We start from the raw sequence: 23740 nt of genomic DNA, 5'->3' as shown, positions 1-23740 counted from the left end.
CTCCTGTAGATGCTGTCCTCCCTAGCTACTAAACTGTTGAAGATTCTCAGAAATCTTCCATTTTCCTGTTTTCGGTCATTTTCAGATATGGAAATGAGGTGCAAGGATACTAAGGCACAGGGTTAATGAAGGACACATGAGCTCAGCCTGGAATTTAAGTAGAAGTTAATTACTACTCCTGCTGCCACCTCACTTTACTGGGGTCAAGCTTCTGCAGTTGTCTCAGGCTGCTTGTAACATTCTTCATTCTCCTGGTATCTGTGGTCCTTGGTACATGCCCTCAAGTGCACCTATGGTGTCTTGACTGTACTGAAGAACTGGGCATTTATCCCTTCCTAACCACCTGCCATGAAGGATCTACAAAACCTCCTTTCTCTTTCTCTCTCCATATTAGAAACTCTTAAATCATGTCTGCCAAATCAGGATCCATACAAAATAATGCAACAACTGCTTGCTTAAAAAATATAATAGTCAAGGGCTTCTGATGTTACCATTGTGCTCTTGCCTGTTGGTCAGAGGATTTTTTTCAAGATGGGCAAATTTAGTTTCAATTTGTTTCTCAGCCCTAAAGTTTACAAAGCTGTATCTCCCATAGAAGTGCCTTAAATATCAGGCCCGAGGGCTCTGCACTGCTTCTACTGAATCCAGGAACTGTACAAACAGAAGTTTGTTTTTGTTTCTTACAACAGATGTGCCTGATCCTCCTCAGGCACCAAATGTGACTGAGGTCGGTGAAGACTGGTGTGTTATGACCTGGGAACCTCCAGCAAATGATGGTGGATCACCTATCTTAGGTACATACTTTTCTTTTTGGCTGGTGATGCTCTAATAAAGACAAAAGAAACTCACTGCAATTATTGGATATCAAAGTACCAGAGCTCAGCTCAGGCCTTGGAGAGTGGCCCTCTGAGTAGTTCACTGCAAGAATGTTATATTCAGTCTTCAATTTTATCACATATCTGTTTTTTTAATGCTTTGAGATTTGTCATTTTGTATGTTGCCAAATTATCAATCCCCCTACTTAAAAAGACAACCTCTTACCAACCTCAATGCCAAAACTTGATAAATTAGTCTGTTTGAATGTTAGCAGGGATTTCAGAAATAATTTACTCAGTAAATTGAAATATCTTCTGATACGATGAACCAAGAAGAAAGTCAAAGAGCAGCATAATCAGTCCCTTTGCACTCTAAACTAAATACAGCAGTGTTGTAAGTAGAGTTTGGAAAAACTTTGTATGTGGCCATGAGGGCCAAATGGGTGACTATCAGATAATCTGCAAAGATAAAAATTAAACAATAATCCCCAAACCACTCTGAAGCTATAAGAGGATATTGAGCTGTATCCAGAAAAGGAGATATTGGGCAGTCAAAAATGACCTCTCTAATACTATTTTGTTTGGTCAATAGGTTATTTCATTGAACGGAAAAAGAAACAAAGCTCCAGGTGGATGAGGCTGAATTTTGAACTGTGTAAAGAAACAACTTTTGAGCCAAAGAAGATGATTGAAGGTGTTGCTTATGAGGTCCGTGTATTTGCTGTTAATGCAATAGGCATTTCCAAACCAAGTATGCCTTCAAAGTCCTTTGTTCCTTTAGGTAAGTAAACAAGAATAGAAAAATGGCTATGCATTAGACAATAATCCTTGATACATTATTGCAGTCATTTATGTATACAACTGTAGTTCTTTCTGCGCTTGTGTTGTTCATGATACGTCTTTACTAGATGCTACATAAATTTTATGTCTATCCCTGAAGGACTTATAGTCTTTCATAAACAAGAAACAAATAGGTATAGGCAGGAAATGGTGCACTATGATAAAGCAGTGACATGCTATGGGTGAGCCCAATATATTACAGTCAATGCTTTTTAAGGATAATAATAGTTATAAATTAATAGTTTAATGTCTCTGTGTATTGAGTCAATAAAATCAAACTACTGGCAATTCAGAGAATTTATAATGATGGAGTATACTCTTGGTTGTTCTGTTTCTCCTGCTCTAAGTTCAGTCATACAATGACTTTTGGTCAAAACTGCCCAGAAAAAGTGACCAGAAGTCTGAAGATCACTACATATTTTATTCACAAAGAGTCTATAGATTTCCATTTTTAAAGAACAGGTATGTAATCTATCTATGGAAATAAAAAGAAGTGAATTTGCTAAATATCTTACAATGAATCATATTCTAAAATACATTTGAATAGTCTCTAATTTTAATTAATCTATGCCTCACTGATCCCCATTAACTGAAGTATGGTGTTTTTTTTTTTGTTGTTTGTTTGTTTTTTTCCAGAAAGGAATCAAATATTTTTGATATCCTTTTGCAAGGATGAACCAGATTAGGTTAGGTTATATTTTACACCATTTTACATGTCCTATTATTATTTGTTCTTTATATCAATGTAACAGAGGGCTTTGTCACTCATTTAACCACCAACTAATTTGATGACCTTCTAATATAAAGAAACTGTTTTTCAAACTATTGTGGCAATCACAAGTCCTTATAAAAGAAGTTGCCTTGTTCTGTAGGATAGCAAAGGTTTCCACCTCGCTCAACAGCTCCCCATGATGCAGAGAAGCAAGAAGGTGGCAGCTGTTATTGCTACAGCATGCTGTTGTGGAATATGCTACTCAAAATGTCTCTACAATACCCTTCACTGCTCTTTGGGTTAGGCTGCCAGCAGATACAGAATGAGGTATCTGCTTCTCCTTGTTTTTCTCCTAACTGGGAGAGAAGTGCTAGGATGATTGGAAATGCCTGGTAGGCAGGATTTAGCCTGTTGTCTGACAGCTTGATGATGCTAAATTTGAGGAAAACACCAAAAATGTGAACTTTTATAGTAATATATTTTTCTGCCTTCTCTTCACTACTAATTTGTTTCAGCTGTTACCAGTCCACCAACTCTTCTGGCAGTGGATGGAGTAACTGATACCTCAGTTACAATGAAATGGAGGCCACCAGACCACATTGGAGCAGCAGGTTTAGATGGCTATGTTGTAGAGTACTGCTTTGAAGGAAGTAAGTGACAATGACTGTGGTATATTACTCATAGTGAAAATAGGTGAGATCTCCATTGTTTTCTCTACAAGCGTCTACTGCTCTCACTTCAAGGCAGAGATTAATCAGTCAGAAACCTCCAGCAGTTTAGGTTTCTCTTTAGGTTGTATTCCAGATCCCACCTGCTATTGTAGTTCGACCCATTTTACATCTGATATGAACTCCAAATCAAAAACTATATAATCTGTTGCAGTGTAGCAAGTACCATGGCAATCTCTTTTGTCTTCCAGAAGAATGAAAAGCGGAAGCAAGAAAGTGAGTGGTTGGATGGGTGAATGGATGGATGGGAAATAATAAATGAAAATAAGTATGACCCAAAGAATGTGCACGTTGGCCAGGATTTAGGGACAGGATTTCCTCAGTGTGGTAATCCCTATCTTGACATATTAGTGATTAGCTACTTCAAGTGCCAGTTTACAATACTGAGGATGGACAGCCTTCCCAACATCTGGCTGTATAAATTATCTGGGCATGCAAAGTTCATGTGTGGATTTAAATTTCCCCAACATTTCAGGCTAGTTATATACAAGATCTTTAACTATGTCCATCTAAGTCTTAAAGCTATACAGAACTGAAGCAGAATGATAAAGATGTAAGAAACAAAATAAATTTATAAGAGTGAAATAGAAAGGAATAGGCGAACATAGCCTATGTTTTACAACCAGAGGCTTTGGTGACCAAGCAGCACCAGTTTAGCATTTTTCAATAGATTCTATTCTGATTTGTCATCAGATTAAGTCTGTTTTCAAAAAGTAAAGTCAACCAACTCATGAGCAAGTACCAAATAGGCTGTGTGAGCAAATGCCAGACAATGGGATTCCAGCAGTGTTGTATGATTGGATGAATGGGACTCTGTTATGTTCGGTTCTGCTAGCTGCTACTCTTCACTGTGTTGCAAATCAAGAGACAAGCTGGACGTGTTTTTTCATAACGACATCTATTTCAATGAAAGCATTTCATGAATACAATCCACAGCCTGGAGATGAGAGGTAGAGAACTTGTCATGCACGATGTCACGTGTTTCAGATTCAGTCAATCCAGGAAAACAATAGTTTACAAAAGTGGTCAGATACCACAGGAGCAGAGTGCCCTCAGGCGAGTGGGAAGGGAGTGAAGGACCACCGGCTTTTCTCAGGACCACTCAGCATCTTGTAGTATTGAGATGAATATCTTTAAGGAACAGGAACAGACTGCAAGAAGCTCAAAGGTTTGGAGAAGATTACCTGAAGGCAGACACAGCTGGAATGGTAGGAAGGGTTTTCCTTGTGTATTGGGAGGGAGCTGCGGGAACAGCTCAGAAAGAGTAAGCATGCAATCTAAGCTCACAATGCAGCATTCCTATAATGTTTCCTTCATGCAAGCAAGATGTGTACAGGTATAAAGGGAACTGCCCTTTGGTGTACGTTGTATATTATGCTTCATTTAACATTTGTAGGATGGTAGAGGAGAATTAAAAGTGTTTGTAATATGTTACAGTCATATGACCCTTGACATGACAATACCTTAATTGGTAAATAAGACAAAAAGAGAGGATAAGAAATATATACATGCTAATGCAAATTAGGGTGTTTAGAGGAATCTTCAAAATCTACCTTTTAAGGACTGTTAGAAGGTCACAGTATACCTAATGAATGGGACAAATTCTTTACATTTTATTTTTCAAATAGGTTTAAAATATATAAAATGCAACAAAATTGCAGTCAAGAATGTCATTTTATTGTTACCTACCTCAGTTAAAATACAATGGGTACAGTGTATTTTACATAGATTTTTGAGTGTTTGTGTGTATCTATATATGCCTCCTATGAATATATAGATATATTCATATATATCTATATATACACAATTGAAATTTATGTATATGTATTATGAAAATGGCTAGGAAGAAGCAAGCTTAGTAGAAAATAACAATAAGAAAAGTTGTATTATTGAAATATACATCCTTTTCTCTATGTTCAATTCTTTTTTCCTTCTTGCAATATTTCAGTGCCTCCTTTTCTCAGTCCTTTCAGTGCCTGTTCTCATTTGGACTAATATCTTCTATGCTGTTCAATAACTTTTTAATTTCAAGATACTCTTTAAAACTGTCTATATTCATTCTGCTGTAATTTTCTTTTAGTTCTTTGTTTGTAAACTCATTTGTCTTTGCCTTCTTCATTCCTTCCTTCACTGATGTAGCTTTAAAGAAGGCTTTTTGGAGTTTACCTTATCATAGCAATCATTAGGAGAAATCACAAGCTGAAAATAGGAAGACAATATGTACATATAATCATAATTTAGAAGATATATGTACCATAAGCATCAGTTTGGCTTCGTGAAAATTGGTATTTCCATTTAGTCTGAATCTCATAAAGTAATCAGCATGGTGGACTCTTGGAATTCATTAACTGTGGTAACATGTTTGGCAGCTCTGTGTATTACTGAACAGGAGTCTCATCATGAGTATCTAGCATTACATAGGGATGAATAACAGGTTATGATAATAAATATGATAATAAAGAACTTCCCTTTCCAGGGCTGGTTTACACTCTTGTTTTGGCAATGTTTAGTAGACCACATCTTTTTAATATTGGAGAAGTCAGTTCTCAGTAACATACACTGCTTAGTGGTTCTTCTGTGATATTTCAAAGATAGCATAATTCTCCCTGGGACACTATGTTTATCTGCCTTTAAAGGGCTATTGTACCTGCAAATCATCTGTTTTCATTGCTCTTAAATAGGCATTTCAGAGAGTCTCTGTTGGCTGAGATATTTGCCAGGGTACCCATCCAGGAGCAGGTACAGACACTTAAATAGGATTTTTACTGTCCTGATAATGGCCAAGTCCAGACTTCCAGGAAATCCAGGGCAGCGATAGCTTTGACCAGGAAATAAAGCCTTAGTGATTACGTCGTATTTGTCATTATTCATGACTTTGGCCTTGTTTATTTTTTTTTCTTTTTTTTCTTTTTTTTGTTTTTTTTTTCTCTTTTCTCCCAATCTTTTTTTTTTTTTTTTTTTTTTTACCCCAAGACTTCTTTTTTCTGTCTCTCTTTCTCAAAATTATCCTCTGAATTTCTTCTCTCTTCTATGATGTGTTTTCTTCTCCACCTACACTTCCTCCCATCATCATTTTGTTTAATTTCTCTCTCCCAAGTGTTCCTTTCATCTCTGTTTTTCATCTGTCCAGGGCTGTGATCAGGCTCAAAGAAAAAACAACTTCATCTCCTTCTCTTTCTTTATCCTTTACTTTTCCTGTGAGCATCCTGCATAACTGTTCTTGATCTAGATGCCCCCTTCCTACCTCTTTTCTACCTGCAGACTCCCTAAGTACAGGTTCTCTAAATCTTTAAAGTCCAGCATCTATCTTTGCATACTTACTAACAGGAATTGCTAACCACTGACAAAATGCTCCATCTGTGTGAAAGTGGGTGTCTCTGATTAATTTTAAAGATGGATTCTCACAAGGTATATCGACAGATCTGTCTGAGGAATTGTTGGAGCCACCTTTTAACCTGGAAGGTACAGTACCAAAAAGGATTTAAAACTTCTTTAATAAACAAAAAATTCTCTTTATAAAATTAAAGATTTTTCTGAGAGTACATGTACTCTTAGAATTTGCAGCAGAACATGTATAAAGGGGAGGGGGAGGTGTTCAGGAAACAGTCAATGATTGCAATCCTCTTCTGCTAGAACCTGAAAGAAGCAGCTTGAAGGAGAACTTAATTCCTAAAAGTAAGACATACACTTATGAAAATGTTCCACGGTGTTGTGTGCTAAGTCTGCAGGGCACTTTATCTTATAATAGTTCTCTTGTCTTTTATGGCAGTGTTATAGTACTATCTTTATAAGATGTGGAAGGTATTGAAAATGACTTGCTACTGCGTAAATCTGACTCCAAAGGTCAAGGTGTTAGCAATGTAGCAATCTATGTTTGCAGGACAGGGTGGAAAAGAATCATTTGTATTGAAACTGTCTGAGAGACTGTACCGTTGTGTAATCATATGGAGTGATTGTGTGACCGCTTAGGGTTAGGATAAAAGTCTAAGAATGTTGTCATTATGTCATATGTCATTTATATCGATACATCATTATTCATTATGTGAATAACTTTCATACAGAGTTCTTATAAAGGCACCAGGAGAGATGGCATGTCATTGCAAGGTGTAAATACTCTGTGCTTCTCTGTTCCCTGCACTCTCAGTAGTATTTTCAAGACTACTCAGTACTGGTTTAATTGTGATACTGAAACAAACTGAAAAGCCCATTTCTCTCCAAGAAAGTTGTTAAATCAATGCTGAGTGCTTTTGGAAATATATTCTATGTGCCCCTTGTTTTCTATCAGTTGAATTTAAACACAAATCAGTTTTCTCTCTGGTACAATTAAGTGATAGAAACATTCTGAAAATATTTATTTCTCTAAATGAAAATATATAACTGTCAGAAATACATTAAAGTTTGAAACATTTTCTATATAAAAGAAGTGGATCAGTATAACATTTTAGCCTAATTAGAAGAAAAAAAGATGGATTCATTGGTATATAATGAGTCAATTATCTTTCTGTAATTTTCCTCATTGGTACACTGGATATATTTATAATTCCCTCTTCTTTTGGTTCGTCCTCCCCTCCTCTTTTCCCTAAACTAGCTGATGAATGGATCGTGGCTAACCCAGAACTGACAGACAAAACAAGGTTTACAATCAATGGTCTGCCGACTGGCTCAAAAATCCTCGTGAGAGTAAAAGCTGTGAATGCTGCAGGTGAAAGTGAGCCTAGGTACCACCCACAGCCTATCTTAGTCAAGGAAGTTGTAGGTAAGATCCTTCTGCCTATTCCCACCCACAGATATACTCTGCTTCCATATTTAGTTCTGTTTTTAAGGATAATACTTACTTGTAGTTGGAAGCTGATTATGTGGCCTTACAAAGTGATTTTGCAGTGGCTAGAAATCATGCAACTGTCTTTAAAAATATTTGTAATTCTTTTTATTTCTTTCTTTCTTTCTGAGCCCGTATGGTTCAGGCTTTCAAGGCTTTTTCTGCAGAACTTGTATTTAATATTCCTTTTTAAAGTTGCACTAAGTATCCCACCTACTCCTACCACCAAAGAATTGTGTTACAGTGGTGTACTGAACGTAATGTTGAGGAAAAAAGATATTTAAGATACCACACTTAGTGGTCACTTTTGGGAATTGTAGACCACATAGTTCTGTTTATAGTGATGCCTACCAGTACTGCATCAGTTAGAAAAGAGGATAAACGTCAAACATAAGCTTTTGTTCTTTTTTTCAGAACCTCCAAAAATTCGCCTACCAAGACACTTAAAACAGACCTATACTCGAAGGGTTGGAGAAACTGTGAATCTTGTGATTCCTTTCCAGGTAAGAACTTTCACTGAGGAAATTACTCAAGACTCATTTTTCTTATGTTGCTGCTTTTTAACTTTTTTCCATATAACTTTGGTAGGCCAGTGAGTTAATAAAGCAGATGTGGACACGCACAGATGTACACAGGTGCTTGTTTTGATGTCTCAAAGAAGTGATGTTAAGCCAATTACTGAATTGGGTAACTAGCTTAGACTGAATGATTCATCATCTGTCATCCATAGAACACTTATAGATCCTCTGGTAGACATTGCATGTGAAATAATCACTAGCACAATGCAAAATGACTACATTGGCAGTAATTAGGTATGGTATCATGACTGTGACTGTAACATTTGATCACTGGGTGTTCTTGAGAGGTGAAGAGTGGGCAGAATTTCATTGTCTCTGATAGAAACTGCAATTTTTAAGTCATTGAGATCACACCAATAATATGTCCATTTGCAAGGATATAGCACCTCTCCCAACAGTTAGTGCCTCTCTATCCGCAGAGTCCTTATTCTTCTGAATAAAAAAATTGCAGTTGAATGTCTTCTCTTCACACAGATACTGGCTTCTACCAGGCTGTCAAAAGCCTAGTAAAATCTTGATCAGCAATACAGTACAAGATACACTGCTTGAGAGAGAAGTTAAAGGAATATTTTATGGTTATTCTGTTCTCTAAGACAAGGCATTCAAAAAGGGGTAAGAGTACCCTTTTGAACAGCATTTGTAAATAATTTTCCTCTGGAAGGCAAATCTGGTGGCAAAGCAGGTGGAATTTACTCCTATTTAAGTACATAAACTGGGCACTACCATGCCAAAAATGTACACACATCCCCCCAAAAGATTTCAAGCTGGTCTACCTAACAACTATTCCAACTGCTTTTGCAGTGGAAGAAGAGAGTTCAGGATCAACTATTCCAACTGCTTTTGCAGTGGAAGAAGAGAGTTCAGGATCCCTGCAGCATTAGTTCACTACTTAGGTCCTCTTTCACTAGCAATATAGAGAATGTAGGCACTTCCAGAAGGTGAAATATTTTGTGGTGTATTTTCTGACTTTTAACCTTTTTTCTTTTCAAAATAAATAATTGTCCAGTTTAGCCAGAATATGCAAATATTTTGTTCTCCTGGGGAGGCGGGAGGAAGAAATGCATTTGAGTTAAATTACTGAGATTGCATCTTAAATGCTGTATTATTTTAAAATTAATTTTCTCTGCTCCTTTCAGGACAGTTTTTTAAGTCCCTTTAGGACTTACACTCTTTTCTTTCCTAAAAGCATACATAAATTGTTTCCTGGCTTCTTATAGGGAAGGCCAAGGGCAAAAGTATCATGGCAGAAAAATGGTTCTCCAATAGACAAGAACCAAATCAACATCCGCAACACTGAAAATGATACAATCATCTTCATCCGAAAGGCAGAAAGGAGCCACTCTGGAGAATATGACATGAAAGTGGAAGTAGAGAACTTGGAGGACAAAGCTACAATAGATATTCAAATTGTTGGTATGTTTTCAGAAACAGAAATACATGCATGCCAGAGAAGCAGACTCTAGCCATTCCAAGGCTATAGGAAAACAGGAATCCCAAGAGAGCATCTTTCTCTACATCCAATTAGTTAGCTAAAGACTTGCAGTCTCTAAGTAAACCTTCCTACAAAATGGCAGGTGCTCATTTGAACATGACAGTCTCTCTTTTTTTTTTTTTTTTTTTTTTTTCACTGTTTTGCTTTTCATGTTCTTGTTTATCCAGAATGCAAGCCTTTTCCTGCTGAGTGGTAGCCATAAATGGAAATGGTAGTAAATTCATTGTAAGTTTGTAGTAAGTGTAACATGAAGGAAATCCTAAATGTTGAAACTATATGTAGGCAGGAAAGAAAGACAAGAGAACACATTTACTTTTAATTCTTACTAACCTATTTCTTTACATAACAGGCAAATCTGGTAGCAAAGCCTGATTGTCTGACACTACCCGTTTTAAGAACACTTTTTCAAACAGCTTATCACTTTTTCAAAATATCATGTCCTTCTGCAACTAAAGAGCATATGTGCCTTGTCAACCATACTCACAAAGTGGTCCAGTTAGGTTTTTTGTGATTCTGACATGGATTAACTGTTGAAAGTTTTATTTTGCAGCCTCATCATTCTTTGGACATTGCGTTTGGCATATTCATGTGTAAGAAAGAGAGAAAGAAAATAAAGTGAAAGGTGTGTGTAGGAAAGAGAGAGCAACAAAGTGGAAGGTGTGTAGGAAGCAGAGAGAGAAAACAAATATAATGGAAAATGTCATCTCCCATATTTTCATTACAGATCGCCCCGGCCCACCAGAAATTGTAACTATTGAGGACGTCTGGGGAGAGAATGTAAATTTATCATGGAAGCCACCAAAAGATGATGGCAATGCTGCCATTACTGGGTACACTATTCAAAAAGCAGATAAGAAGAGTATGGTAAGTAGTAAGTACTTAAAAGGCTGATGTACTTATGAAGCTCTTCTTTTTAAAATAAAAAGCATTACATGCTAAATTATTGTAGGTGGACAAATCATTGATTGGTCAATGTTCAGAAAATCTTCAAGGAATACTTAAAAATTCTAAGAATGCCATCTCTAAAACCTAGAAATTGAAATGTTTTCAGATGATGTAAAGAGGAGTACTAAACAGGAAAGGACAGGTGGATTAGAGAGAAGTTATTCTGCATTCCGTCCCTCCCTCCCCCCCTTTGTCTCAGTACAAGAATAAAACCTAAAAACATTAATTCTGAAGGCAGCAGGTTGCTACTACACTCAAAATGTAGGACTATTGATTTCAAACTTGTAATGGCACATTGTGTTAGTCACTACCACTCCTTACAACCCATGGCAAAATTGTGCAATGTAATTTGTAAACCGCTTTGAGATTTAGAGACAAAAAGAGCAATATAGAGATTTCTATTATTTTCATTAAACTAACATGAATTTTATACTTCCTTAAAAGATGGTAGATTTTTACATTTAACACCTATTGCAAATTTAAACACTGGAAATCTAGGATGTTATTTTGGGCATTTTCTAAGGGAACCATTTTGCCCACACCCCCAAAATTCATTATGTTGATCTGCTTCATAGTTTGATCAATTAATTCCTCGTATATCTCTGTTTTCCTCCCCATTCTTCATTTTTTTTTTTTTCTTTCTCCTTGAATTGTAATATGAGGTGGTCTCTGTAGAGTGACTAGAAAAATCTGAGCCTTAAGATATGCCTTTTGCTCCAGAAAAACCTGGATGAAATTATATTTCTCGTGAATGTTCAGCTTGTGGAAAAGGGAATAGATAAATGTTTTGTCCTCGTATGAGCATAAGTCACTGTGGAGGGCTTTTCCCCATCTGAAGGTTTTTTTGTCCACTGCAGTATTTTCTCTGTCAGTAGCGTGGAAGAGGAATGAAGGAACTTGCATCTATTTGCACAGGACAACCTTTGTAATATTAGGTTTCCTAAAATGAACCCTTCCAGCTAACAGAGCATAACCATTCAGTAGTATTCACTGCCCATTTGGCCTTCACTGCTCAGTGTTGAACTCTGTGATATTCTTGTTATCACTCACATCGGATGGAATAGTTAATTACCGTCAGCTTCACAAAATTAGTACTCATTGACATCCATTAAAAGAAAATCTTACACCCACCAGGTTGATGGTCCTTCCAAACAGTGTCTGGGTTAGAAGTGTAGTGTGCTGCAGGGAAGCTTAGCCTCTGTGTTTGTGTGTTTCAGGAATGGTTCACGGTAATCGAGCACTACCACCGCACCAGTGCCACCATTAATGAGCTCGTCATAGGAAACGAGTACTACTTCCGGATCTTCGCTGAAAACATGTGTGGCCTCAGCGAGGATGCAACAATGACCAAAGAGAGTGCTCTGATTGCAAAAGATGGTTAGCTAATTAGCCTTTCCTTATCAAAAGGGTTGGGGTGTGTTCAGAGTCTGGAAAGATATTAAAGGTAAAGGCCAATCAGGTACAAGCAACAGCTAGTACATTGCATCTTAGGACTTTTTTGTTTGTCCATATAGTTAACAGTTTTGTGTGTGTGTGTTAGTTTTGTTGTTGTTTTAACCAAGTGGGATATTTCTTCCATACTCTGTCACTTTCTTGGACATCATACTCGTGTCACCACTGGCAGAGTTAAGTCACTGAGCTGGAAGAGGAGCAAAGCTCTGTTTAGCAGCAGTAGGCCGCTGCCTCCCAGTGGAGACTCAGCTCCAACTGTGCAAATGTTCCAGTCCATTTCAGGGGGCAGGATCCAACAGTTAAGCTTAACTGCCTGCTTCACATCTCTTGCAGGTGGAGCTGGAAAAACTGAATCTCTGCTGTCAGAAGTCCTGACATTTCAGAAATTGTCAGCTTGGAATGGCAATTTAAACGTTAAATAAATACATATATCATCTAACTGCCCTTTTATGGAAGGGAAATTCCACAAATGGGGGGCTTAGCAGAAGAAAATCAAACCAGATCAGTTCTGTTTGTCTGAAGCGAGTACATGACTGCCATGATGCAGAGGACAGACAACCCATACCAACATCTTTTTTTGAAAAAAAGATGTTTAGTGTTGGCTGTGGGCAGGAATAGATGTTAATCTGTCCAGCTGGTTTAAATGCCAGCGTAGTTTATGGGCAAAAGTTATTTACTGATGTTAATCTGCATTACAGAGCAGGGATAAATTGTCAGTGGGAAACTGGGTTTTACTACCAGACTTTCCTTGCACAGAAACAGCATCCATGAGGGCATCTGTATTGTTAGTGGACTGCATGAAGCAGATGGATTTTCAGATATGGAGCCAGTCAGATCAGAGCAAACTGTGAAAAGCAATTGGCAGCAGAGTGAACACACTGAGACACACAGTGTCGAGGCAGGCATTCTGCAGTGCAGCAGAGAGGACCCATGCTGTTTTGTAATACATAGGTCAGTCAGGCAAAGAAATTGAATATATGTGTATTATTTCTTACACCACCTACTAATGAGACAGACAAGCCCTCAGACCTCAATCCTACAGCATGACCACGGGCAATTGTCACTTCCCAGGCCGCCTTCCAGCCTCCCATATGAGTTCAATTACTATGGCAGGCTGGTTCCTGGCATCAGGACAGGCAGACTTTCTAGAGTTTTTAAGATGCTTGGGTATTTAGCTACACTACAACACTCATCTTTATAAATGTACTGTTTTCCTTTCATAGGTAAAGTCTACAAATACCCAGTTTACGATGATTTTGACTTCAGTGAACGACCACTGTTTACCCAGCCTCTCATTAACACGTATGCCGTAGCTGGTTACAACGCTACTTTGAACTGCAGTGTTCGGGGCAACCCCAAGGTACAGCAAGCCCACAGCAATATCTGTTAACACAGAGAAAGTTAATCTAATTTGGCTCTAAAGCATAGAAAAAAAAAAAAAAAAAAAAAAAAAAAGAAAAAAAAAAAAAGACTAACCCATGGAAAGGACAAAACTTCAGGAAAAGGCTGGGCTGTACAGGGACCAAAACTGATGATAGTAAAGGTTGTTACTAAAATAAAGCTATAATTATTCTATAAAAAGCTAATTATGCTTTAAGTAAGTGCATTGCAAAAATACTCTGGGAATACCACATTGGTTCTCAGATGCATTGTCTCCCAGTTTGAGTTTTGCCTTTTTGAGATTTATTTTCTGATATGATTGATTGATCTAGTAAAATGGGAACTCTAGAGCGTTTTCATCCACTCTTCACAGTTTCTGTCTGTTCCTTCTGTAAACTGCAGTTAAAAACATCCTTTACTTATTGACTTAGACTAATTGGAAGTCAAAATATATGGCTGAGGTGTTTGCTATTATTACACAGCATCCGTTATATCGGTAACAGGCTTATATTTATGACTTTAATGATGTGATCGAAACTGCACTGAAAACACATGCTTTAAAACAAAGGCAGAATGTAGCCCATGTTTGTTTGAGTTACCCATTATTTATTTTCTATGACTGTTTTATCTATTTTGCATCATTTCTGGATTATTCAGCTTTAACAGAACACCACAAAGAAAGGTAAAAATATTTCCTTTCATAGATTTGTGCATGTGGGTTTTCGTTTGTTTTTACCACAGCCCAAAATAACCTGGCTGAAAAACAAAGTCATTATAATGAATGACCCAAGGTACAGAATGTTCAGCAACCAAGGTGTCTGTACCTTGGAGATCCGCAAACCCAGTCCATATGACGGAGGCACTTACACCTGCCGAGCAGTCAATGAACTTGGAGAGGCAGAAGTTGATTGCAAACTGGAAGTAAAAGGTAAGAGTTTTAAATCATTGCAAAAGCACTGTTTCTTTGAACAAATTCTTCACAAGAGACACAACAAGTATGCAAGGCAAAAGGGAGTTTTAACATTTTTTTGTTCCACAGGTGAAAATAATAAATTGGCATTAATACAGAATAAACTACATTGGTAGTTTTGTTTTCTCTCTGAGGGCTGTTTTGTGCTTGTACTGCATCATTTATTTGTTTATTTATGGTTATTTTTCCACACCCCAACTCATACACTCAGTGTTTGCAAGGACTTTTTCACAAGTGACTCAATGTTAAAATACAGCTCAAAGCTCTGACACTTACCTGATAAAGTCAAGTAAGACTCAGCCACAGAGCTCTTTGAAAAGACACTAAAAAATCATCTTGAATAAGATAAATAAGATACAGATCTCTAAAGGAAATGGCAGTTTTGTCTGCTTTAAAATGATGTATTAAACAAAAACATTTTTTTCCAAAGGAAAATTCTTAATGTAGTTTGTTAGCAAAACCATGTAAGAAAAAAACAATACTGTTCTCAAGGACACAAGATAGTTGATATAATTGCAGTATTTGCCTTAGGAGCAAAACATTTAAAATTGAATTTTTCAAGCATGGGGAAGGGAAAAAAAAGTAGGTCAGACCTTTACCACTGAAGACAAATCTTTATTTTGACTGATAGATATATTCTTATGAATTCCAAGAGATTTGGCATTGTCTGGGATACCATGAATGGCAGTAAGATTCGTATTGGACTACTAATGAATAATCTTAAGTCTTTATTTTTCAGAAAACGACTTTCTAGGGACAGATGGGGTCATATTTAATTGGACTAACTTGCACCAAAGGCTTTTGCTTCATGGAAGGTTGAGGTTATAAGGAAGGAAAGCTGCCTAAAGCCAGCCAATAAAAAGTGTCTCAGTCAGGATTGTAGAGAGAATTTAGGCTATCTGAATATCAGCCTGAGTTTATTATTGCCATCATTCCTGTCTGTAAAGAAAGCCATACTATTTAACATCCTTATGCATTGCATTGTGTTTATTTTAGATTTCAGTTTCCATTTTCTGATGTATCCTGTCCCACAGCTCAAATTTGCTAGCAAGAAGCCATTTCAATAAATGCTGGGTCTATGAATTTGAACATTTAACTAAGATAATGGAAGTATGTGTAATATCATGTTTCTTAACTGTTACAACTTATTCTTAAGTTGTTGTCTTTAAAAGGTAATGTACACATCTTGGATGTATGAGTCTTTTCTATGATCACAAGCAAACTTTCTAGCTCACAGCATAGCAGAGGACCTCATCACCTGAGAAAGTTGCTTCATCTATTTATTTATTTTTTAAACTGAAAGGCAAAGGCCAAGTTAGTTCTGCTATTCCATCAGGCTTTCTAGTGTTTGGACAATGCTCTCAGATACATGATCTGATGATTTTTTATTTTTTTATTTTTATTTTTGGATGGTCCTTTGGGGACTGTATGTATATATACATGTATATATATATACATATATATATATACATGTCAACATGGCAACAAATATTTAGGGCAGATAACACTGAGAGTAGTGAAGTGTGAGAATTCCTGTAGAGGTTGTAGAGCTTTAGGTACTATGAGCCTTTAAGAGCAGCTTAGAGGAATGACAGCAGTAAAATTTATTGTTAGGGTTATGGTATGCACTAAATGATATCTCAAGATTGCTTCGAGCTCTGTCATTTTAAGTCACCTCTTAAAACTGTCAACACACCCTAGCACCTCAGTTAAATTCAAGCATCCCTCCAATCATTTATCCCAGAGGAAACCTTGGATAGATGCATGAGCATGGTATCATGTCCCAAGGGCTGCAGTAGTCATCCTATCATCTGGTTGCAGTACATCCTACAGTCTCACTTGCTCTGGCACCGCATCTCAGGGTTGTAGTTGAACCTACCAACACTGATTGCTACAGTGAGAATGAGGCTGTAAGAAATATTCCCTGTAGACAAAATTTAGTCCATCCTTCCTATCTTTTAAGTAAAACTTATTGATGGCAATATGTTTGTAGCATAGACATTTCTATAAATATCTCATTTTTTTTCCTCCTTTCTTGAAAAGATCAACTGAAAAAAAAATGGAATTCTATGCTACATCTTCCTCAGAACATTTTATTCTACAGTGTTTTGGTTTGGATCACATCTGAAGGAAGTCCTCCAAAATGCAGTCTGCTATTCAACATCCCACCTGGGCTATGTGTTCTTTCTCTTTTCTTAGCTATGTGACAGGCTACTTGATAAACCTAAAATCCCACTTTCCCTAGTTAAATTTGTTTTGGAGCCCAGTCTCATATCAACCATCACCTACTGTAGTACCACTTCCCACCACGCCTGCTTGATCTGTGTTTCTCTCTGCAACACTTCGGGCTGCAACTCCTTGACCTCACTGAGATTCGTCTCTGCATTCTGGCAGGAAAGTTGGCCACTGTTTTAAGTGTCCTGTTTGAAGACTGCTCAGATTAGCAATCTGCGGGGTTTAGACACTGGACATCTGTTGTAAGTGTTCAATGCTGACGCTCTTAACGTGACTGAATTCATCAACTGATGAATTCCAAGGGAATAGGATTAAGCACAGACAGCAGCTGTAGCTTGGCAAACTGGAGTTAGGCTCAGGGTTTGCTATATGATACAGACAAATACAATTGAGTATTAAATGACGGGAGCATAAAAACATAATTGAACCTTATTTCAACTTTCTATTGACTTTTGTGTTGAACTCTCCTTCTCTTAAGTTTCCCAGGCTGTTTGTTCATTTAGGAGGGCTCTTCGGATGACTGCACATCACAATGACGCACAGTGTTATGGATTCTGACTCACTGGAAATGGATTGCAGTGTGTGTGTGTGCACATTTATATGTATAGCTTTAAACTGGTTCAGCTTTAGTCCAGCAAGTAACAATCAGGGTATGAATTTGTAATGTTGAGGTACTGTTGAATGGTGCCTGAATAGGATCACCAGGCTCAAGGCAACTCTACGTATCTGGTGAATGTATGAACTACAGTGGTATTATTACAAATCCTGGTGTTGTAAGTCATGCTAAAGATCACTATACCATGCAACAGTATACATTGCAGTAAGTAAATCTTCTTTATTATGGAGAAAAGAAGCTGTAGCCAACTACTTCTGAGTTGCTGGAGATCTGAAGTTTATCATGCATATATATATATATGTATCTATGTATATGCGCTCAGTTCTAGGATTATCCTGGAAGAATTACTGACAGAACAGTTTAGGATTTTGGATTTTGCATAGTATTTGACCAACAGAGCAGCTATGGATATTCTGAGTATTATCAATATGCTACAGTTTTCTAGTTTTCTATTTATGGTGTTGCAGGTGACAAATTAAAACTCCTAGTCATTATTAAATGTAATGCTTATTTCGTGAATGTTTTCATGATAGTTGTTTAATAATAATAAAAAGTCCTTATTTCATCCTCAGAAAGGTTCTGCATTTACATCACTCTTCTGTTTTCAGTTTTGCTGAGTGAACTTAAAGAAAGCTGCTCAGTACAGTTGCATGTACAATGCCTTTTTCATAAATATACTGTGCTGAAAATGTCATGTAATAGAACTTAGAGATAAGAGTAACTCTACCTTTTTCTTGAAAGATGATGCATAAACTAAATTTTATATTTTTCATACTCATCTTACTAAGGAAAATAAAAAAATGTATGTCCTAAGTTTGTTGAGGTAGATCCTTAAATATGGCTATAAATCTCTCTTTATTGTAAGGAAATGTTTTCTTTTCATTGACCTCAGTGAAGCTGATAAGATGCAGTTAAAGAACTGTGCTTTTTTATCATGAAACATGTTTTTGGAGTATATCTATCTTAAGAGTGAAATCAAGGTTGGTGATCACTGATAGGTTGATTGTAGCGAAGATGCTGTATGAGAAATATTGAGAAATATGGTGTTAAAGTCAACTTGGAAGAATTTCAAATGCGAATAAATACCACTATGAATATTCTAATTCTGCAGTGATATATCAAGGAGTAATTAACCCAGGAGAACCATTCTTCTTGGCGGGGAATAACCAGGTTTATAATAAGCATACTCCTCTGGACATTCCATCTCATTCCCTTCCTCTCTTTTCACATTCAAATGCATTTTCTGCATGCAAAGTGTGTATTTATTTGCTTTTTTAGAATAAACTAGCTGGTGTCTCATGGCATACAATGTTTATGTCACATGAGCAAAGAAGGCCAAATTAATCAAGAATATAGGAATTTAACAGCAGAGTTACAAAAATTTTAGCAATGCTTCTGCTATGCCACTAGGCATAGAACTACTTGTACGTATGAAGAATTATTTAATGACTGTGACTATCATTGATCAGAACACTTAGACCTTTCCAAGAGGCAGAATTTTGCATCTCAAAAACCAGATCTTGGTTAGTTTTCAGAATTACTGAAATATCAGAAGTATCATAAAGCCACTTGCTGTGCTTAAAAGGCATTCTTTATTATAAATTTGGTTTTGGTTACAAATTATTGCTCTGAATGATAATCTATGCCTGAACTTAAACTACAGGATCTAGGGAAAAAATCCTGATCCAATTGAAATCATTGGAAATTTTATAGTTAAAAACATATATTTTTATTTCATTGCCTTTACAGTTTATTTTAAATTGGGGTCCATTGGGATTACAATGGCAGAGAATTTGGTCATTTCAATAGAAATGTATTTGCTTGCAACCTTGCCCAAATCCAGAATATTAGCAGAGCAGTGTTAAAATGATAGAAATGCCCAGAAAGTAGTCTCCAGTATTTTATACATCCAAATTTACTATTCCAAAACTAAAATATGCTAAGAAATTAGGCTAGATAATGTTCCTGCAGTATTTGAAGTAGTAAGGTATTTTTCTTAAGTAACTACGATAGGTACAAAGCTGAGTGCTTCTATATATACATATATATGGACGTATTATAGAGTCAAAATGTTTAATTAAAGGTAAAGACTCCTATAGAGTAAATGGCATGTTTTAAGTAATGTAAATGTGGATATGTGACAAAGTACATACTTTAGTACACAGGTATGTAATTAGTCTGTACTTGATTATTTTGCCTTACAGAGTTTCGACATATATATATATGTTTCAGTGTTACGTGTGTGCTTTTTTTTTTCCCCTGGTGGAAAATACTATATATATATATGTGTTAGCTTCTTTGAAGCTACATTTGGAAACTATTACAATAAATGTCATTTGCATAATTTGGTTACCATCTATACTGTAGACTAATTACAAGATTTATAGTTACTTGTACATATTAATATAGCTTTTACATATTAATGATAATTTTGAAGTGGAACTGGATCCCTACCTTTTACTCGCCATGTGTTTCAATTCCCACATTATTTTACATGACTAAGGATTAAAACATCATCTTGGCATAATCGTAAGCATAATTTCACTCAACATTTTCTCTCTACTTTTGTTTTTGAGATTAAATTGTTACTTCTCTTTCTCTCTCTCCCTTAGTTACACAGTAAGGATTTTTGAATGTATATTGTCATCTAAGGTAAGCTTTCATATGGTACTTGCATATGAAGCTTATGACTGTTTATACGTCATACAAAGTCTTGCCTAGTATGGCATGATTTTCATTACGTCATTTAATGAAAATGTTTTTTGAAATGAGTAGCCTGATAGTTTTAATGCATGTAAAGTCAGATTTGTATAATGATTGCTTACAGTAATCCCGGTTAGTAGTACCTCCCACTACTTTCTACTAGTGCATGTTTCAATGGAATTTAACACAAGCACAAGTTAGCATGAATAAAACGCATTTTGCATTTACAGTCAGTTATTTTCATATAGGAATATACCTCTACATAAATGCAATATTTATTCAACACTTAATTCCATTTAAAAATGAATGATTCATATCACAATTTGCACTACATGAGTTGAAAAGAATGCTAAAAAGCATGCATCTTTTTGTCTGCATTGTGCATCTATCTAAGTTCGGGAGTCTTGCAACAATGCAACTGTTAAATGAGACAGTACGGTCTCATAATCACTAGTAACTAATAGCACCTTAATTGGTTAATCCTTGTGTCAATAAAGGTTATAAATACCTAAAATCGGCACTCAGGATAAATGCTGTATGTAAGTATCAGCTCAGTTGCATTTAGCTGAAGCATTCACAGACAGTGATGTCTTCATCCTGACAATGTACTTTTGCTTTAAATCTGTATGCGTGTTCCAGAAAAGGCTGAGAAGGTAAGTACAGTCATCAGTGGGTGATTTTGCAGCTTGCAGAACATAATATCTACACAGAATTATACAAGGAATAAATATCAATGGTTATGTTGCTCTCTTACCACTAATACCACCCTTCTTCTTGAGAAAGGAGAGACTCTATTATTTTTAGCAAAATATTTCTCTCTTTTTTTTTCCATTGTTTCTGCCACATCATTTGATTTCAATGAAATTTACAGAAATACCATGTTTTTAGTTTCTGCTGCAGGTTTCTATAACATTTTTTTTTCAAATGGTATGAAATTTCAGTTCGGATGCTTTGTATTAAATTACTAATTCTACATCAGCGGGATCTGGGGTGCCCTAGCAAGTGTGTTAGACACTATGTGCACATTTTTTTCTGGGCAGTGAAAGACTATTAAACCTACTTAAAAAGTCTTTTGCCTTGTCCATTTTTCCAGAACATCAAACAAATCATTGAGTACTTCTAGATTTCTTATAAGCCTAGGTTTCTGTTTTAGCGCAGCGACTTAAAATAGGTTTGGTTCAGCTTTTTACTCACAGTGGCTAAGCCACAGTAATTAAGCTTATGGAACTAAAAGGCTGGGGATGTTTCTTCTGAATTGACTTTTCAGTGAATATTGATGCTAACCACCACAAAACTGCAAAGTACATTTTTTTTAAGTTTCTTTTTAGAGACAGGAAACAAAGTTTGGGCAAGGCTAGAGAAAACAAAGAGAGTCTTGTGAGCATGCATTCACTGCTGCAGTTAATGATGACACAAGCATGGAGCAAATCTTCAGCTCCCACAGCTTTGAGATCAACCATCACCAGCTCCAAGCTCTGAGAAAGCTCCCCTATGCCGACACCATGCCCTTCAGCACAACGTATGGCTTGGCTGGTGAGCAGGGCAGCCCCAGCAGTAAGCGGAGCTTTCAGAGAGGCAAGCTAATTTCATGTCATCTGTTTCTCATTCACAAGTGAATCCAAAATCATTCTTCATACTTCTGCTGGAAATGAAAGTTTCAAGTTCTGCCAATTCTCTCTGCAGTCTAAATTTAGGGACCTCTATCTAAAATCCTATTTTTTTCCATGTATATATTTACATGTGTCATCCCAGTTGTTACTTTCAAGCAACGCAGTAAATATTTTGCTAAATACTTATAAACCATCATAAGACCCAATGCTAGAAGAATTTGAATGTCTCTGCATGTACCCCACGAATGTTTGGTATCAGGTGTTTTCTCCATTGTTCCTTCTGTGCTGACTTCCATCTCCAACTGTGCTCCACCCAGCCTAATGGAAATCCAGGAAGGTCGCTTGCAGTGAAACTATTATGTGGTGAGCAGAGACTTAGCCGAAATTAAATTCATCCTGTGCAAGAGGACAGGAAACTTCTGTGTAATACAGTGAATAAATAATGGCTAATTCTTGTGCCGGACTTTTGAACAGGGATGAATTTTATCCCATCTTAAAATGAGAGGTATACAATAGGGCCAGATTAAATCCTTGCCACTTAAGCCAGAAATTAATGGTACAAACCTATTTATTGCTCCAGGGATCTTCAACCTGAAAAATTGTCTTGTCCCTTGTTTGTAGGTGGACTTTCATTCTTCAGACTATTAATGGATGGAGTGCCTCCGCATATCATCGATTCATATATGCGTGAAGTACAGGCAGACAAAACTGAGGGGAAGTGAGAGTCCAACCACAGTGCTCCCTGCTGCCACCCTGCAAACTGGTAGCCAGAATTACAGCATTTTAATTCTTGCAATGACAGAACAAATGTGTGGCTGCAGATTTTTTCTTCTTCTTCTTCTTCTTCTTCTTTTTTTTTTTTTTTTTTTCCATCTTTCTCATTTATTGTTTTGTTTTCCCTACCTGCTCTTACTGAAAAGAAAGAATACGCATGGATTGCTTTGGGGTTGAAATGAGATGAACTGAAGACAACACACTTTGTAATGTTCGGCTTTGTTTTCTCTTTGATATTGTGTTTGTGTTTTTTTGTTTTTTTAATGAGGAAAGAGGAGAAGCTGTGTAATAATAAACATGAGGAAGCGGTCAGAGTTGGTACTTGGTGGTACAAAACATACTTCTGTCAGACTGAAAGTACATGGATTAGCCAGTAGCTGTGCAATAAGACCCTTGGAATACATACCTCTTGGATAATGTATCTTATTCACTTGAGAATTGTTTAACAAAATACAGTTTTACTATAATATAATGAATACATATGTACTTAATGATCACTTAAGCTGAACATACCTTCCTTTAGAAGTTTTGATTTTCTAAATCCGGCCCATCAGTCTCTCAACTGAGCTGAAATTGTTTTATTTAATGTACAATAAATATGAAGTGTTTAAGACCTATCACGTTGTTGTTTCTTTTTTTTTTTTTTTTTTTTTTTTTTTTTTTTTTTTTAGAAATACTACTGTATTTCTCATTTAATTTACTAGTACCATAAAGCAAGAACTTGAGCCCACCACACTGAGTGGGACACTTCCTATCATCCTGGCACTTATGTACCTGTTTTCACTCCAGCCCTATAGACAGTTTTTTTGATTACTGACTAGCAATTGATCCTCAATTATGGTCTATAAAAGCAAGAATCTACTAACACCAGTAGTACCGATAGTATCTTTCGATGTCAGTACATTTCCAAGCAAACATCTAGCAGTTAGTAATTATGCAATAATAAATGAATTTGTTACTATGAACCACCACTGCTGAAACAGTGTTTTTGCGTTAGAATTAACATTTCTTTCACTTTGGGAATCTGAATACCTTTTCTCACTTTTTTTTCTTTTTTTTTTTCCTGTAAAT

The 23740-nt window shown here is 36.5% G+C and overlaps 1 protein-coding gene across 8 annotated transcripts in view; it reads left to right on the top strand.

Moving 5' to 3' along the window:
- MYBPC1 (myosin binding protein C1) overlaps nt 1-23286 on the top strand; it is a 79207-nt gene extending 55921 nt beyond the window's left edge. For 2 of the 8 annotated variants that reach the window (XM_035342090.1, XM_035342072.1), the window contains 13 exons: nt 690-794; nt 1408-1596; nt 2883-3017; nt 6489-6557; nt 6729-6770; nt 7684-7851; nt 8329-8417; nt 9710-9905; nt 10709-10848; nt 12147-12306; nt 13605-13741; nt 14503-14689; nt 18694-19594. In XM_035342090.1, coding sequence (XP_035197981.1) covers nt 690-794; nt 1408-1596; nt 2883-3017; nt 6489-6557; nt 6729-6770; nt 7684-7851; nt 8329-8417; nt 9710-9905; nt 10709-10848; nt 12147-12306; nt 13605-13741; nt 14503-14689; nt 18694-18860 — 1784 coding nt within the window. In that variant the 3' untranslated portion in view covers nt 18861-19594. Of the gene's footprint in view, nt 1-689; nt 795-1407; nt 1597-2882; nt 3018-6488; nt 6558-6728; nt 6771-7683; nt 7852-8328; nt 8418-9709; nt 9906-10708; nt 10849-12146; nt 12307-13604; nt 13742-14502; nt 14690-18693; nt 19595-20194; nt 20235-22516 lie in introns of those variants that run through there. The other 6 variants (XM_035342106.1, XM_035342081.1, XM_035342135.1 and 3 more) reach the window with 5 other exon arrangements.
- Nucleotides 23287-23740: the final 454 nt, after the last annotated feature.

The sequence above is a fragment of the Oxyura jamaicensis genome, chromosome 1, assembly GCF_011077185.1.
Source record: "Oxyura jamaicensis isolate SHBP4307 breed ruddy duck chromosome 1, BPBGC_Ojam_1.0, whole genome shotgun sequence".
Lineage (NCBI taxonomy): Eukaryota > Metazoa > Chordata > Aves > Anseriformes > Anatidae > Oxyura > Oxyura jamaicensis.
Note: the sequence above shows the minus strand (reverse complement) of the source record. Positions and strands in the feature narration are given on the sequence as shown.